Below are 13,837 nucleotides of genomic sequence, written 5' to 3' on the forward strand. Positions count from 1 at the left end.
TCATATTTTGGTGGAGATGTTTCATTGAGTTCTTTTCACCTTCAGCTTTCAGTCGCCATTTCCACACTGTATCTAGGACAAGCCGACAGTGTAGCTGTATGTCAATAAAGCTAATTAAATCTGAAATAAATCACACATACAGACTCAAATACCCAAATGTCTTTATTTACACCACATACAGTTCAAGATTGATGAACAAATTACATATTAACACTATTCAATCCAGCTTAGGTCACTGAATGTAAACCTTTCATTCGTTTCACCTATACGATCTGTATAACAGCACAATCACTGATAATAATGACTGATCTGAGCACAGCAACACTATCAATCAATCAATTAATGACAGAATTAACCATTCAAATGATGAAAATCTCATAATAAAGTCATGGCACATTGCAGGATATGAGCAGTTCTTCACAGAACACACACATAGCCTCAATGTACTTCATACTGTTAAAACTGATTATTATATGGGCCTAAACCCAACCCTCACAGATAACTTGGCAGAATATTAATTCGAAAAAACCCAGTTATGATTTTTAACAGTCCTGAATTATGAAGACACCAAACATGTCCTCATAAACCACCACCTCAACGTTGATTGAGGAAAAGTTGTTTTTATATTCGCACATTTGTTCAGTGTCAACTCCCTATATTGTTTACCCTGGTATTTGGGCTGAAATTATAAGCATGACTTCAACACAACATTAGCACTGTTAAATTGACTGTGAACAATGTTGTAGTTTGATAGTCATTGGTTGATAATATGATTTCACTATTTAGAATATGCAATTAATACTTTTCTGAAATTACATTGTTGAGAGTCTGAAAGTGCGAATATAAAACCAACTTTACCTCAATTCAATGTTGGAATATCTAGATCAGGCATGTCCAAACTCAGTCCTGGAGGGCCGGTGTCCTGCAAAGTTTAGTTCCAACCCCAATCAGACACACCTGGGCTAGGTAATCAAGCACGCACTAGGCTTTCTAGAAACATCCTTGCAGGTGTGTTGAGGCAGGATGGAGCTAAAATCTGCAGGACACCGGCCCTCCAGGACAGAGTTTGGACACCCCTGATCTAGATCATACCTGTAATATACAAACGTGTCCTCATAAACATCATTCTAAATCATCAGAAATGGACATACGAGAGGACACACGTAAATACCATACATCAAGCTTAAATTATCATCATAAGCAATCTCATGTACATTAAATACTCAGGAATGAGTCACGAATCATAAACACAAACACCCAATACAGTGCAAAAACCTCCACAGATGTGTACAAAACCAGCATGCCAGACCATCAAACCCACATTTATTCTGTCCCTTTAATGCTCTGTGACAATCATCTGAAATCCAGGAGTTATTTCGGATTGTACTGAGAGTGCAGATGGGCTCGGTTTGCGCTCAGATAAAGCGTCTGGATCTTCACATCAGCTCTTCTCTCTGCTGTAGCTCTGAGTATCTACACAGCACCGGCTGTCAGCGGGATGAACCTCTGCGCCTGATTGGCTCCGATCTCTGCCACGTACAGCGCTGCGCTCTTCAGGTCCAGCTCCACCAGGTGTGGTTTGACGTCCTCGGGCAGGTGGATGGAGCTGATCACCTGACACTGACCGATGATGCCCACTGGTGGAGCCTCCAGCAGCGTCACCTGATTAGTGTTCAGCTGAGCCACGACCAGGTACTTCTGATCAGGAGTGAATCTGTGTATTGAAAATCTAAATGAAAATCCATTTACTCTCCCTGGAGTGGTGTAAAACCTTGATGAGAGTCTTTCTTTTGTTAGAAGAATGCTGAAATCCTGTAACCATTGACTTCCATGGGAACAACAAACACTACAGAAATCAATGGTTACCGGTTTCCAGCAAAAGATCTTCCTTTGTGTTCAACAGAAGAAAGTCATAATGGTTTGGAACAAGTGTCGGAAGAGGAAATGATGACAGTTTTGCGTGAACTGTCTATTTAAGTATGGAGACACTGCTGTGTGTGTGTGTGTGTGTGTGTGTGTGGGTGTGCGTGCTGGGTTACCTGACGGAGTATGGTGCGTCCTCTTTAAAACAGCTGCCCCATGAGCCCAGCCAATCACCCGTCACTGAGTTAAACACCTGGATACGCTTGTTCCCTCTGTCGGCCACCCACACCTGACACACACACACACACACATGATAAAAAACATAACACATAATGCATATATATATATATATAGAGAGAGAGAGAGAGAGAGAGAGAGAGAGAGAGAGAGAGAGAGAGAGAGAGAGAGAGAGAGAGAGAGAGAGAGAGAGAGAGAGAGAGAGAGAGACACACACACACACACACATACAACACACATGCATAATACACATATACACAAGCAAGGATGCATGCGCACGCGCACACACACAATACACAAGTGCGCACCGACAGATACACAAAAAGCATGCATACATGTACACATGCACACAAACACGCACACACGCGCTCACAAACACAAGTAATACAAACAGGCATGCACAAACAATACAGACACACACACACACACACAAAGGCTTGCACACAAACACACATGCAATAAACACAAAACACACACACACACACACACACACACAAATATAAATGTGCACAGACATACATGCACACACCCAATACACATGCGCACACACGAACACACATTGCGCATACACACAATTCACAACATAAACACACATGCAGAAATAACACACACTCAATGACAGAACACACACACACACACACACACATTACAGTCATCATTAGATTAGTCACTGAGAGCTGCAGCAGAATGAGCAGACACACACACACACACACCCTCTGAGAGTTGTCCACCGCCACACTGTGAGGGATGTAGAACTGAGCCAGACCCTGACCCTTCTCTCCATGCATCCAGAGCACCTGCAGATCTGAGACAGACACAGACACACACACACACGCACACACGAACACGCACACACACACTTCACATTAGTAAAGCCCTTATTGAGCTTATTTTGTGATGCAGAAGTGAGCTTATTTCTGCGATTGTTTAAGAGCTTCAGATTCAGCTGCCTGTGGAAGACATCAGCAGGAATAACAAATGGCATAAATCATACTGAAGTAAAAGTGCATTACTTACCTAAACATGTAGTGCGAGTAGAGTAAAAATATCTGCTGTAAATATTACTCAGAGTATGAGTAAAGAGTAGCCCTTTCAAAAGTACTCAAGAGTAGTGAGTATGACGCTGTATAAAGCTGATGCAGTTACATGTAATTTGTGGATGTGTGTAAACGTAACATTCTGTAGTGCATTTAGTTATTGCCCAGCAGGCACACAACGTCAAAAGACGTTAATATTAGGTTAGATTTAGGTTGTGATGTCGTGATGACAAAAATTCAATGCCTAGCCAGCATCTAACGACAATGTTATTTTGATGTCCAATAATGACGTCACATGACGTTGATATTTGGTTGATTTTAGGTTGTGTTGGAAAGTGACCAAAATCCAACATTGAGCCAACATCTTAAACCAGCGTCACACTGACGTCAAATACTGACATTAATTCGTCAGGTATGGCAACCAAAATCAACATCTGATAAACGTCATAGTGGTAACGTCCACACAACGTCAAGCTAGAACATCATTAGACGTTGATATTTGGTTGATTTTAGGTTGGACATTGACGTCGGCCTGACGTTGAGTACTAACGTTGACCCAATTTTTATTTCCAAACAAAACGTAACGTCCCCATGATGTTAGATGTAAGGTCAATCTGACATCATGCTGACGTCTTGTGCCTGCTGGATGTTTAAGGCCCTTTGGGTCATCATCCAGTAAACATCTGTCATCTTCTCATCAGTGACCTGCATCTAAACAGTCTCTGAGTCAATGCGTGTACAGATTTTGGACATCTTCCTGGACTCTTTTAATGCTTCAGAATAGTTTAATTCTTCAGAATAGCGCTCATGTCTTGAGGTGGTTCATCATGAGGTGATTTACCTTCTTTGTGACATCTGATTGGACGAGAATCACAGGACTGTTTTGTCTAATCCCCATAGACAAGAAATAATACAGTAGTGACTGCAGGCTGAAGGACAGTAGTGGAGTAAAAGTACTGATACTGCACTAAACATGTACTGAAGAGAGAGTAAAAGCATACATTTATTAAACTACTGAGTAAAGTACAACTCCTGACAGAAACTGCTCAATTACAGTCATCTGAGTATTTATAATCTGTTACTGCACACCACTGCTGAATCAGTCAAACTACTCGCTCTACAAACAAGTGTGTTCATGACTATTCATAACAACAAAAATAATACAGCTAGAAAATACCAGTTTGCATCATCAAGAAGCAGAACGAGCTCTTCAATGGCTAAAAATGAATGGCAGTGAATGAGAGAGCAAGTCTGGAGCCACAATGGCTGCGCCCGCTCGTCAGTTATTATAGTCAATATGCTGCAGTTCTGTTTCCCCTGTTCAGCTGTCTGTGTTCTGCTTCACTGTTTGTTTTGCATACAGCTGTTCCCTGTTCAGCACTATACTTCTGTCTGTTTTACAGCCCTCACTTCTGTCTCTGTGTTGTTGTTAAATGTAGACTGATTTCTTGTTCCCTTTCAGTCAGTCTCTGGATGTTGTGTCACACGTCAACACTAGGGGGAAACCCAAACACCTCTGATGTTTACAAAGAAGTCCACTGAAAACTGGTTTAAGAAGTAAAATGATTAGTTTGAGTAAGAAATGTAATAACATTTACAATATTATTAGCTGTAATCCACAGCCTGGATGAAGTAGATCTACTTCTTGGATGACCTGAGGGAGAGTAACCTAACAGGAAATGTTCATTTAGGGGTGAACTAACCCTTTAAAGGGCACCTATAATGCAAACATGACATTTATGCAGGGTTTAAACACAATTGTGTGTGTGTCAGCAGTGTGTGAATATCTCCAGCAGCCTCTAGTGCTCAACATTAATTAATTGTGTTTATTATAATCAGACTTGATGCAGAAACACTTTGATTGACATTCTCACTTTGTACGTGTCATCAGAGGGGGAAAGCCCCGCCCACTAGTCTCCATCTCATTAGCATAAACTGCAGCCCTGAGTGAGAAGCAGCTGTCTGTCCAATACGCTTATTTCACGTGGCCGCCATTTTAAAGAACCAAAGCGAGGCTGCGGTGGGAAGAAACCCGGAAGTATAGGACAAGGACAGTACACATTACAGTAACATGCTGTGGAGTACACACCTCCAGCTGTTGCCGAGATTTCAAAATGCAGAACTGGTGTAAACATCACTTTAATATCATTCAGTAAGTTTAATTTAGAAAATTAAAAGCAATTTAGCATCAAACAACATCACAATCTCTTTAAGAGTAATATGCTCAAGTGTCCTCCTAGGCTTCAGATCATGGCAGCAGGTAAACAGCGTGGGGACGCTTCCCTGCTTCAGTCTATGTTACCCAGTGAGTGATAAAACACTGTAGCACACCTTCGTGTTGTCTGTAATAGTGTTGTCCCAGTACTGAAGTTTTAAAACCATCTATTTCCCGCTGAGTTAACATTGAAGTGCCGCTGAGCGCAGATGACTCGACTGATCTTCACGGCTGCTTCGCGTTCCAGTCTCCTTGTATCTGTGTTTGCACTCAGTTTACTGCCCTTCACCCAGTGCAAACACAGATACACGGAGACGCGAGCGCGAAGCAGCCATGAAGATCAGTTGAGTCATCAAGCAGATCGCTCGGCTCGTCTGTGTTTGTACTCGGTAAAGAGCGGAGGGTGAACTGATGACCTTCTCGGCCAATCACAAGCTATTCTGTTGATCACGTGAACACAATGGCAAATCAGCGCTGTTTTTAGAAAGCCATCAACAGTGGCTTAAATGTTAGCGGGAAATTGATGGTTTTTCTTTTAATTCAGTATCGTGACAAGTCTAATAGAGTGAAAGAATAAGTTCATTAACTCGCGTTTGATAAATGGCGTCTAAAACGTGTGTTTGGGAAAGAAAACGTTAGCTAACTAGTGCCGTTTCCCTTAACTTAGCTGAAAATGAGCTCTGATATCCCTTTTTATTTTCACCATTCATTTAGAACGGACCTTCGGGTCACTCGGAAGGCGGTGAAATGATAAATTTGTGTCACTTTCTCTTCGCTGATAAGATATACAGCAAGCTACACAACGTTCCAATGTAACTCCCAACGATACTTCCGGGGTTCTTCCCACCGCAGCCTCGATTTCGCTTTTAAAAATGGCGGCCGCGTGAAATCAGTCTATAGCCATTAGAGTGTTTGAGCTGCTGAAGATAATGTCAGCATAGACTAAGAGGATTCTAGATGTGGAGTTCTAGATCAACAGGAGCGACATAGACTGACACAAGCATGAAGCACACACTCACACTGAAGCAGACATGAGCACCTGACAACACACACACTGCTGTTTTACATCTGACGCACAGTAGCTCCGCCCTCTTCTGAAAAGAGCACAATCTCATTTGCATTTAAAGCGACAGTCACTAAAACACCACAATTAGGGTCAAAGCCTGAGGAAATAAAATCACTCAAAGCTCAAAACTGAATCTGGTCACACGGCTCACTCCTGACGTAAGGTAAACCCGCATGTTTTAATAAATGATTAAAGTGATGATGTTTTAGCCAGTGTCACCTTTGGAGAGTTTGATGAGGCGGTTGTTGATTCCTCCGTCTCCGTCCACGATGTAGATGTCTCCAGAGCTGTGGATGAATATCTCCGCCGGCTGATCGAACTGAAGAGGACTGAGAGACGATCCTGCTGTGCCTGGAGTTCCCAAAACCTGCAGCAGCTTCCCAGATGGAGAATACTGCTTTACAGTGTGCCCGAACGGCCCTGAAACACACACACACACACACACACACAGAAAGACAAGCAGACACACACACAGCGAGAGAAAGGTAATTTAATTAGAGTAACTAGTAGCTTTGTAACTAATTACACTCAACACTAACACACACACACACACTCACACTCACCATTCCCCACATCGGTGACCCACAGTGTGGGCTCGGTGGACGCGTCGGCCAGGAAGATCCCATGAGGCATTTCCAGAGTGCTGGAGTTCCAGGCCTGAAGAAACTCTCCGTCTGTGCTGAACACTAACACTTTCGGGACATTCTCACCTCTCTGAACACACACACACACACACACACACACACACACACACACACACACACACACACACACATGCAGACACACACATACATACATATACAGCACACACACACATATACATAAACACACACACGCACAGACACACATGCAGGCAGGTGTTCACATACATATGAACACACACACACAGACACACACACATATATATGCACGCAAACAAACACATACACACACACACACACACACACATGCACACACACACATAGGCAGGTGCGCACATACATATAAACACATATGCACAAACACACAGACACACACACACACATGCATATATATATATATATATATATATGCAAACAAACAAACACATACACACAAACACACACATGCACACATACACAAATACAGCAAACACACACACATAAATAAACACACACATACAAAAACACATGCAGGCGCACACACACGCAGAAAACACACACACACGTGCACACACATGCACAGACAAACATACATACATATATACATATAAACACACACACACACATATATATGCGTGCCAACATCATATACACAAACGCACATATACACAAAAACATGCAAACACATACACACATATACACACAAAACACACACACACGCACATGGACACACACAAATACATATGAACAGATAAACACATTCACACGCGGATACACACACACACACACACACACACACACACACACACACACACACACACACACACACACACACACACATGCACACAAACACACGCAAGCGGGCACAAACACAAATGCGCACACAAAACACACACACACACACAGTCAGGATGAACAATGAAACCATGAACTTTCAGTTGTTATTACAGCTCCATGACATGAACTTATCACTCAGTTTACATCACTCATTCATTTTCTTTTCAGCTTAGTCCCTTTATTAACCAGGGGTCACCACTGTGGAATGAACTGACAACTATTCCAGCATATGTTTTACACAGTGGATGCCCTTCCAGCTGCAACCCAGTTCTGGGAAACACCCATACACACTCATTCACTCACACACACACACACACACACACACACACACACACACACGCGCACACACACACACACACACACACACACACACACACACACACACACTCATACACTACGGCCAATTTAGTTGATCAATTCCCCTATAGCGCATGTGTTTGGACTGTGGGGGAAACCGGAGCACCCGGAGGAAACCCACGGCAACACGGGGAGAACATGCAAACTCCACACCAGCGACCTTCTTGCTGTGAGGCCACAGTGCTCACCACTGAGCCACCGTGCCGCCCCATACATTTATTATTCATATCCTGTAATAAAGTAATTGAGTTTTCTTGTAATAATAACAGAGAAATAATGGAGAATCTGACCTGTGCCACGTACACCAGCCCCGCCAGATGATTGACAGCCACCGCAAACACCTGTCCAGTGAAGTACTCTGGGTATTTGGGCCAGGACAGGTCCAGTTTGTAGAGCGCTCGTCCAGAAACACTGAACTCGGTCTGAGAGCTCCACGCCACACTGACCTGAGGACAGCACACACCATAATGATAACACTCATGCTGCTGCAGGGCTGTATATCCCATCACTCCGGCATTTAGTAAATATAAATCGTTCCCAACTGAGCTAAAAGAGGAAGCGTTTAGTATGATTTAACATCAGACGTATAAACAGAATGTGCCTTTTTTATAGTGTGTGTAAACTTCTGCTTTCAACTGTCCACTACCTGACTAAAACCCTGTGGCCTACACAAGTTTTAGGAACAGCAAATAATAACCGGACTTCTAGTTGATCATTTGGTATCAGAAGTGTCTTATATGAAAGGTAAAGGCCTCTAGATGAGGCTTATTTGAGCACAGTAAAATCTGATCATGTCTTGATGCTGACTGATTTCATTAAGACAGTAAGGTCTGACTCTGCTTAGACTAAAGTCTGGTCACCGAACCTTCAATAATGTCCAGTATAGAATATGTGGTCATGCTGCAGTGGAAACAGAATGAATATTGTGTCTGACTCCATCATGAGCTTGGAGGACTGCATCCATACATCTCTGCAATGACTCAAATCACTGATTAATAAAGTCATCTGGAATGGCAAAGAAAGCCTTCTTGCAGGACTCCCAGAGTTCATCAAGACTCTTTGTGTTCATCTTCAACGCCTCCTCCTTCTTCTTACTCCAGACATGCTCAATTATATTTATATCTGGTGACTGGGCTGGGCAATCCTGGAGCACCTTTGCTTTCAGGAGCTTTGATGTGGAGGCTGAAGTATGAGAAGGAGCGCTATCCTGCTGGAGAATTTGCCCTCTCCTGTGGTTTGTAATGTAATGGGCAGCACAAATGTCTTGATACCTCAGACTGTTGATGTTGATCATCCACTCTGCAGATCTCTCGCAAGCCCACATACTGAATCTAAACTCAAACCATGATTTCTCCTTCACCAAATTGACTGATTTCTGTGAGAATCTTGGTCCATGCTGGTTCCAGTAGGTCTTCTGCAGTATTGGTGATGATTGGTGCAGATCAACAGATGATTCAGCAGAGAAATCCACCATCTGACACTTTTACACAACATCAACTAGAAGACAAGTTATTATGTGGTGCTCTTACAACTGAGATCGAGGACAAGACTTTAGTCAGGTAGTGTGAGTCGCACAATAGATTGTTTCAGCATCAATATTGCAATTTGCACATCCACAATAGTCACATCACAAGATATGCAATGTTGAATCTGATTTATAGTTGACCAGGAGCTACAGAATTGTATTTAATCACTGTATTTATACAGAATTTATATGAATTATGCAAAAACAATTATTAATATAAATAAGGCAAAAACAAGATTATTTTGCTTATTCCACTGGCAGATAGTTTAGCTTGCTTTAAGGAAAAACTTATTTCTCCTGACGATGAAAACAAAACAATTTTTTTGTTTGCTCTAAGAATTGTTTTGACATTTGGACCAGAAACGAGACAAAGTATGAAAATCATTATTGCATTGTGATTTTTCCATTTCTGTCCCTGAATACTGTTAGACTCCCAAGAAAACCATCAAATGGAGCTATTCAAACCATCTTTGTAAAAGTGTATTCATATCGCAATACTTATCGCAGAAAAATAAAACAGATTTAAGATTTTACACATATCGTGCAGCCCTAATAACTGTTCAAATTATATACTAAATATATTTTCCAAATACATTAAATTCCTAACTAAAACACATCTTCATGTTGCATGTTTAAACACATGTACATATATGCGACAGTATATTTAATTATATAAATATACCATTTGAGCCTATATAATAATATACATCACGTAATATTTGACATATGCAAAAAACAAAAACAAAAAAGGAAACAGGGGCCAAAATCGTATATTTTCAAATACATAGAAACGCATTTATTTCATATATTTCAACCTATGTGACTTCAGAATGGGTAGGCCCCCACGGAATCTTCAAGCGCAGAATTTTCAGCCCATCATTAATTCTGTTTATTTACTTGAGTAAATGTGTGTAAATCTATATTTATTCAGTTTTTAAATTAATTACAGTAATATTATTGACTAATATGAAAATGTTCATCTGATTTATGTACAATGCAGTTTGTACAGTCATATTTTCTGTCTTTTAGATATTATATGAGAGACTTGCTTTTGTTTACCAAATAGAGTGAATCTAATAGGATTTGCATTTTAAACATTAAATAAAAGTTAAAAGAGATTATTTTTTAATTCATATATTGAGGTTTTAGTTTTGATACTCCCAAAATAATTCAGCAGAAATCAGATTTTTAAGAAAAATTCTCCGCAGAAATAGCAAAAAGCATCCACAGATTCTGTCTGGCCCTGCGTATGGGTCAGCTGCTCATTTAATGCATTTCAATAAATCTGCTATTGATTTATCTTTTGATTTTTAAATAAATTATTGATTATAAATACTGTAATTCTCAGACTGCCTGGATGTCATCCTGTAATAATTTAGCATCACCCTGAACACCATCCTTTACCCTGGTAATGCACTATAGCTGTCTGACAGTCTGCTGATGTGTCTCTCCTATAATAAAATCATAGTAAAACACCCCATGTTTAGAGATGTAGAGCGATGTTTAATTGTTTTAAGTGGTATGCTAATAGGGCTGCACGATATTGGAAAAATTTACCATTGTGATAATTTTTATTTTGCAATATATATTGCAATATTAATACAATTTCACCAGATGACTTCTCTACTTGGAAAGAGTTTATAATGTTAGATGGATTGGGATGATTCTGCAGTGGGAGTGCATCTTCATAAAATCTAATAAACAATCTTTAACATTTTTGGTGCCCCCTGACACATGTCCCTTGTTGTCTGTGCTATTTGTGGTGCATTTCTGTATTTGCATGTGTTGTGAGTATTTTCATGCTTAACAATCTATAAATACGATCAAGAAAAAGATATGACTGAAATAAAGTGTTTTATCCTTTCCGAATAGTATTCAAGTACAGCAGCTGAATGATAAAAATAAAAATAATTCAATACAATTAATTATAGTTAAGGTCACAAATGGTACAATTTTTAATACTTGAATGCTTTTAAAATTATTATACAATCACAAGCATCAAAAACACATGCAAATGATCAATTATATTACAAACTCAACATTGCATATATCCTGCGATGTGACTATTGTGAATGATCTCATTGCAATATCCATGCTGAAACCATATATCGTGCAGCCCTATATGCTAATCGCTGTCAGACTGATATTAGTGTAACGTTAGCACAGTAAAACACCCTGTTTTCAGACATGTACTGCGGTATTTAACTGTTTTAAGCAGTCTGCTAATCACAGTCAAACTGATATTACTGTACCACAGTAAAACACCCTGTTTTCAGATATATATTTTTAATTGTTTTAAGTTGTCTGCTAATCGCTGTGTCAGCCTAATATTAGTGTACCACAGTAAAACACCCTGTTTTCAGACATATACCGCGGTATTTAACTATTTGAAGCGGTCTGCTAATCGCTGTGAGACTGACATTATTCTACCATAGTAAAACACGCTGTTTTCAGGCATGTACCGCGGTATCTAATTGTTTATCTGCTAATGCTAATTGCTGTATCAGACAGATATTACAGTACCACAGTAAAACAGACGTGTACCGCGGTATTTAATTGTTTGAAGCGGTCTGCTAATCGCTGTCCGATATGGGTGCTGATGTTTGATCTCCGTGACTCTCAGCCAGCGCTGATCATTCATCGATGGATTTATCGATGAGACTCACGTGAGAGCTGAATGTGCAGATGAAGATGATGAAGAGCAGAATCATGATCACAGCAATCAGACAGCAGAAACTGCGCCTCCTCATAGAGATCGATGAAGATGATCGGTAATCAAAAATCGGCGCTTCCTGTTTTCATCACATGACCGCTGCTTCGCTCTCTTATTAGTCCACACTGACAGTGAAGTCACGTGGGCGGATAAATCTGTCATCGCGACTTCTCAGACGCGTTTACTCTAAGTAATTTATTTTTATGAAGATGTAGTCATTTAGCTGATATTATGGTCTCTCTCTGTGTGTGTGTGTGTGTGTGTGTGGAGGACTTTTAATAAACTAACTGCAGCTTTTTAATATTTTATCTGTGTGTAAAATTAGCCACTCTGCTGTAATGGTGTGATTAGTAATATTCGTTCACTCATTCATTTTGCTTCTGCTTAGTCTCTTATTCATGAGGGGTCGCCACAGAGGAATGAACCACCAACCATTCCAGCATGTTTTACACATGCACTCAAACCACCAACCTTCTTGCTGTGAGGCCACAGCGCTAACCCAATAGTCAGTAGCCACCGTGTCACCTGTATATTATTATTATTAATAATAATAATACTACTATTAGTTATTCTTGAAGTACTTTATTTTTAGACAGAACCTCAAAGCGCTCAAATTAAAATGCAATTAACTTGATTATGACTATTATTACTGGAAATAACTAAATATTACTGCATATTAATATGAATGCATATTACTGGAATTACCTTTCTAAAGCCTGGCATACCAGACTACTGAACTTTCAGACAAAATGTTTATAACGTGCTATTCGTTAGGCTTTTTTGGCTCAAATAGCACACTACAGCGCAATACAGAGGAAACACAGCTCAAACAGAGGATGTCATGTAGTATAGATGCTGATATTAAAATGAGCTGGAAATAAAATTGGGTTGTAACTCAGTGTGGTAATACTTATATCAGTGTAGTTAACATGTTATATGAGTCTGCAACGTATAGTAAAACAAACACCCATCAGTTAGAGGCCTTAGACATTCATGCATAAAATATGATAGAATAGTTTTATAAGGGTAAAAAGATTGCTCACCCAAAAACGTCAGGTCTGTCATTATTTATTGTCTCTTCACTTGTTCAAAACCTGTTAGAGTTCCTATATTCTGTTGAAAACAAAAGATTGTTTTTTCTGCTATGGTAGTAAATGGTTACAGGTTTTTGAACATTCTTCAGAATATCTTCTTTTGTGTTCAACAGAGAAAAGAAATGCAACCACTTAAGTGTGAATAGAAATTTTTGAGTGAACTGTCCCTTTAATTAGACAAGACATTAAAGACGTAAATGCATAAATGTGATGCAAAATCACACTGGCCTTGATGATTATGTCATGTCATTATCATGGAAATGCATTTGCATA

At 40.0% G+C, this 13,837-nt stretch overlaps 1 protein-coding gene across 1 annotated transcript; it reads right to left on the reverse strand.

Moving 5' to 3' along the window:
• Positions 1-149: 149 nt before the first annotated feature.
• On the reverse strand, positions 150-12,570 carry LOC130236514 (NHL repeat-containing protein 3-like). The gene is made up of 7 exons (XM_056467238.1): positions 12,424-12,570; positions 8,523-8,678; positions 6,982-7,132; positions 6,638-6,838; positions 2,814-2,905; positions 2,040-2,152; positions 150-1,714 (listed from the first exon to the last, which is right to left on the reverse strand). Exons 1-7 carry the CDS (start codon positions 12,505-12,507, stop codon positions 1,474-1,476), a joined length of 1,038 nt encoding a protein of 345 aa, XP_056323213.1. The 5' UTR covers positions 12,508-12,570; the 3' UTR covers positions 150-1,473.
• Between the last annotated feature and the right edge of the window lie 1,267 nt (positions 12,571-13,837).

Source organism: Danio aesculapii, chromosome 10 (assembly GCF_903798145.1).
Source record: "Danio aesculapii chromosome 10, fDanAes4.1, whole genome shotgun sequence".
NCBI classification, from domain to species: Eukaryota; Metazoa; Chordata; class Actinopteri; order Cypriniformes; family Danionidae; genus Danio; species Danio aesculapii.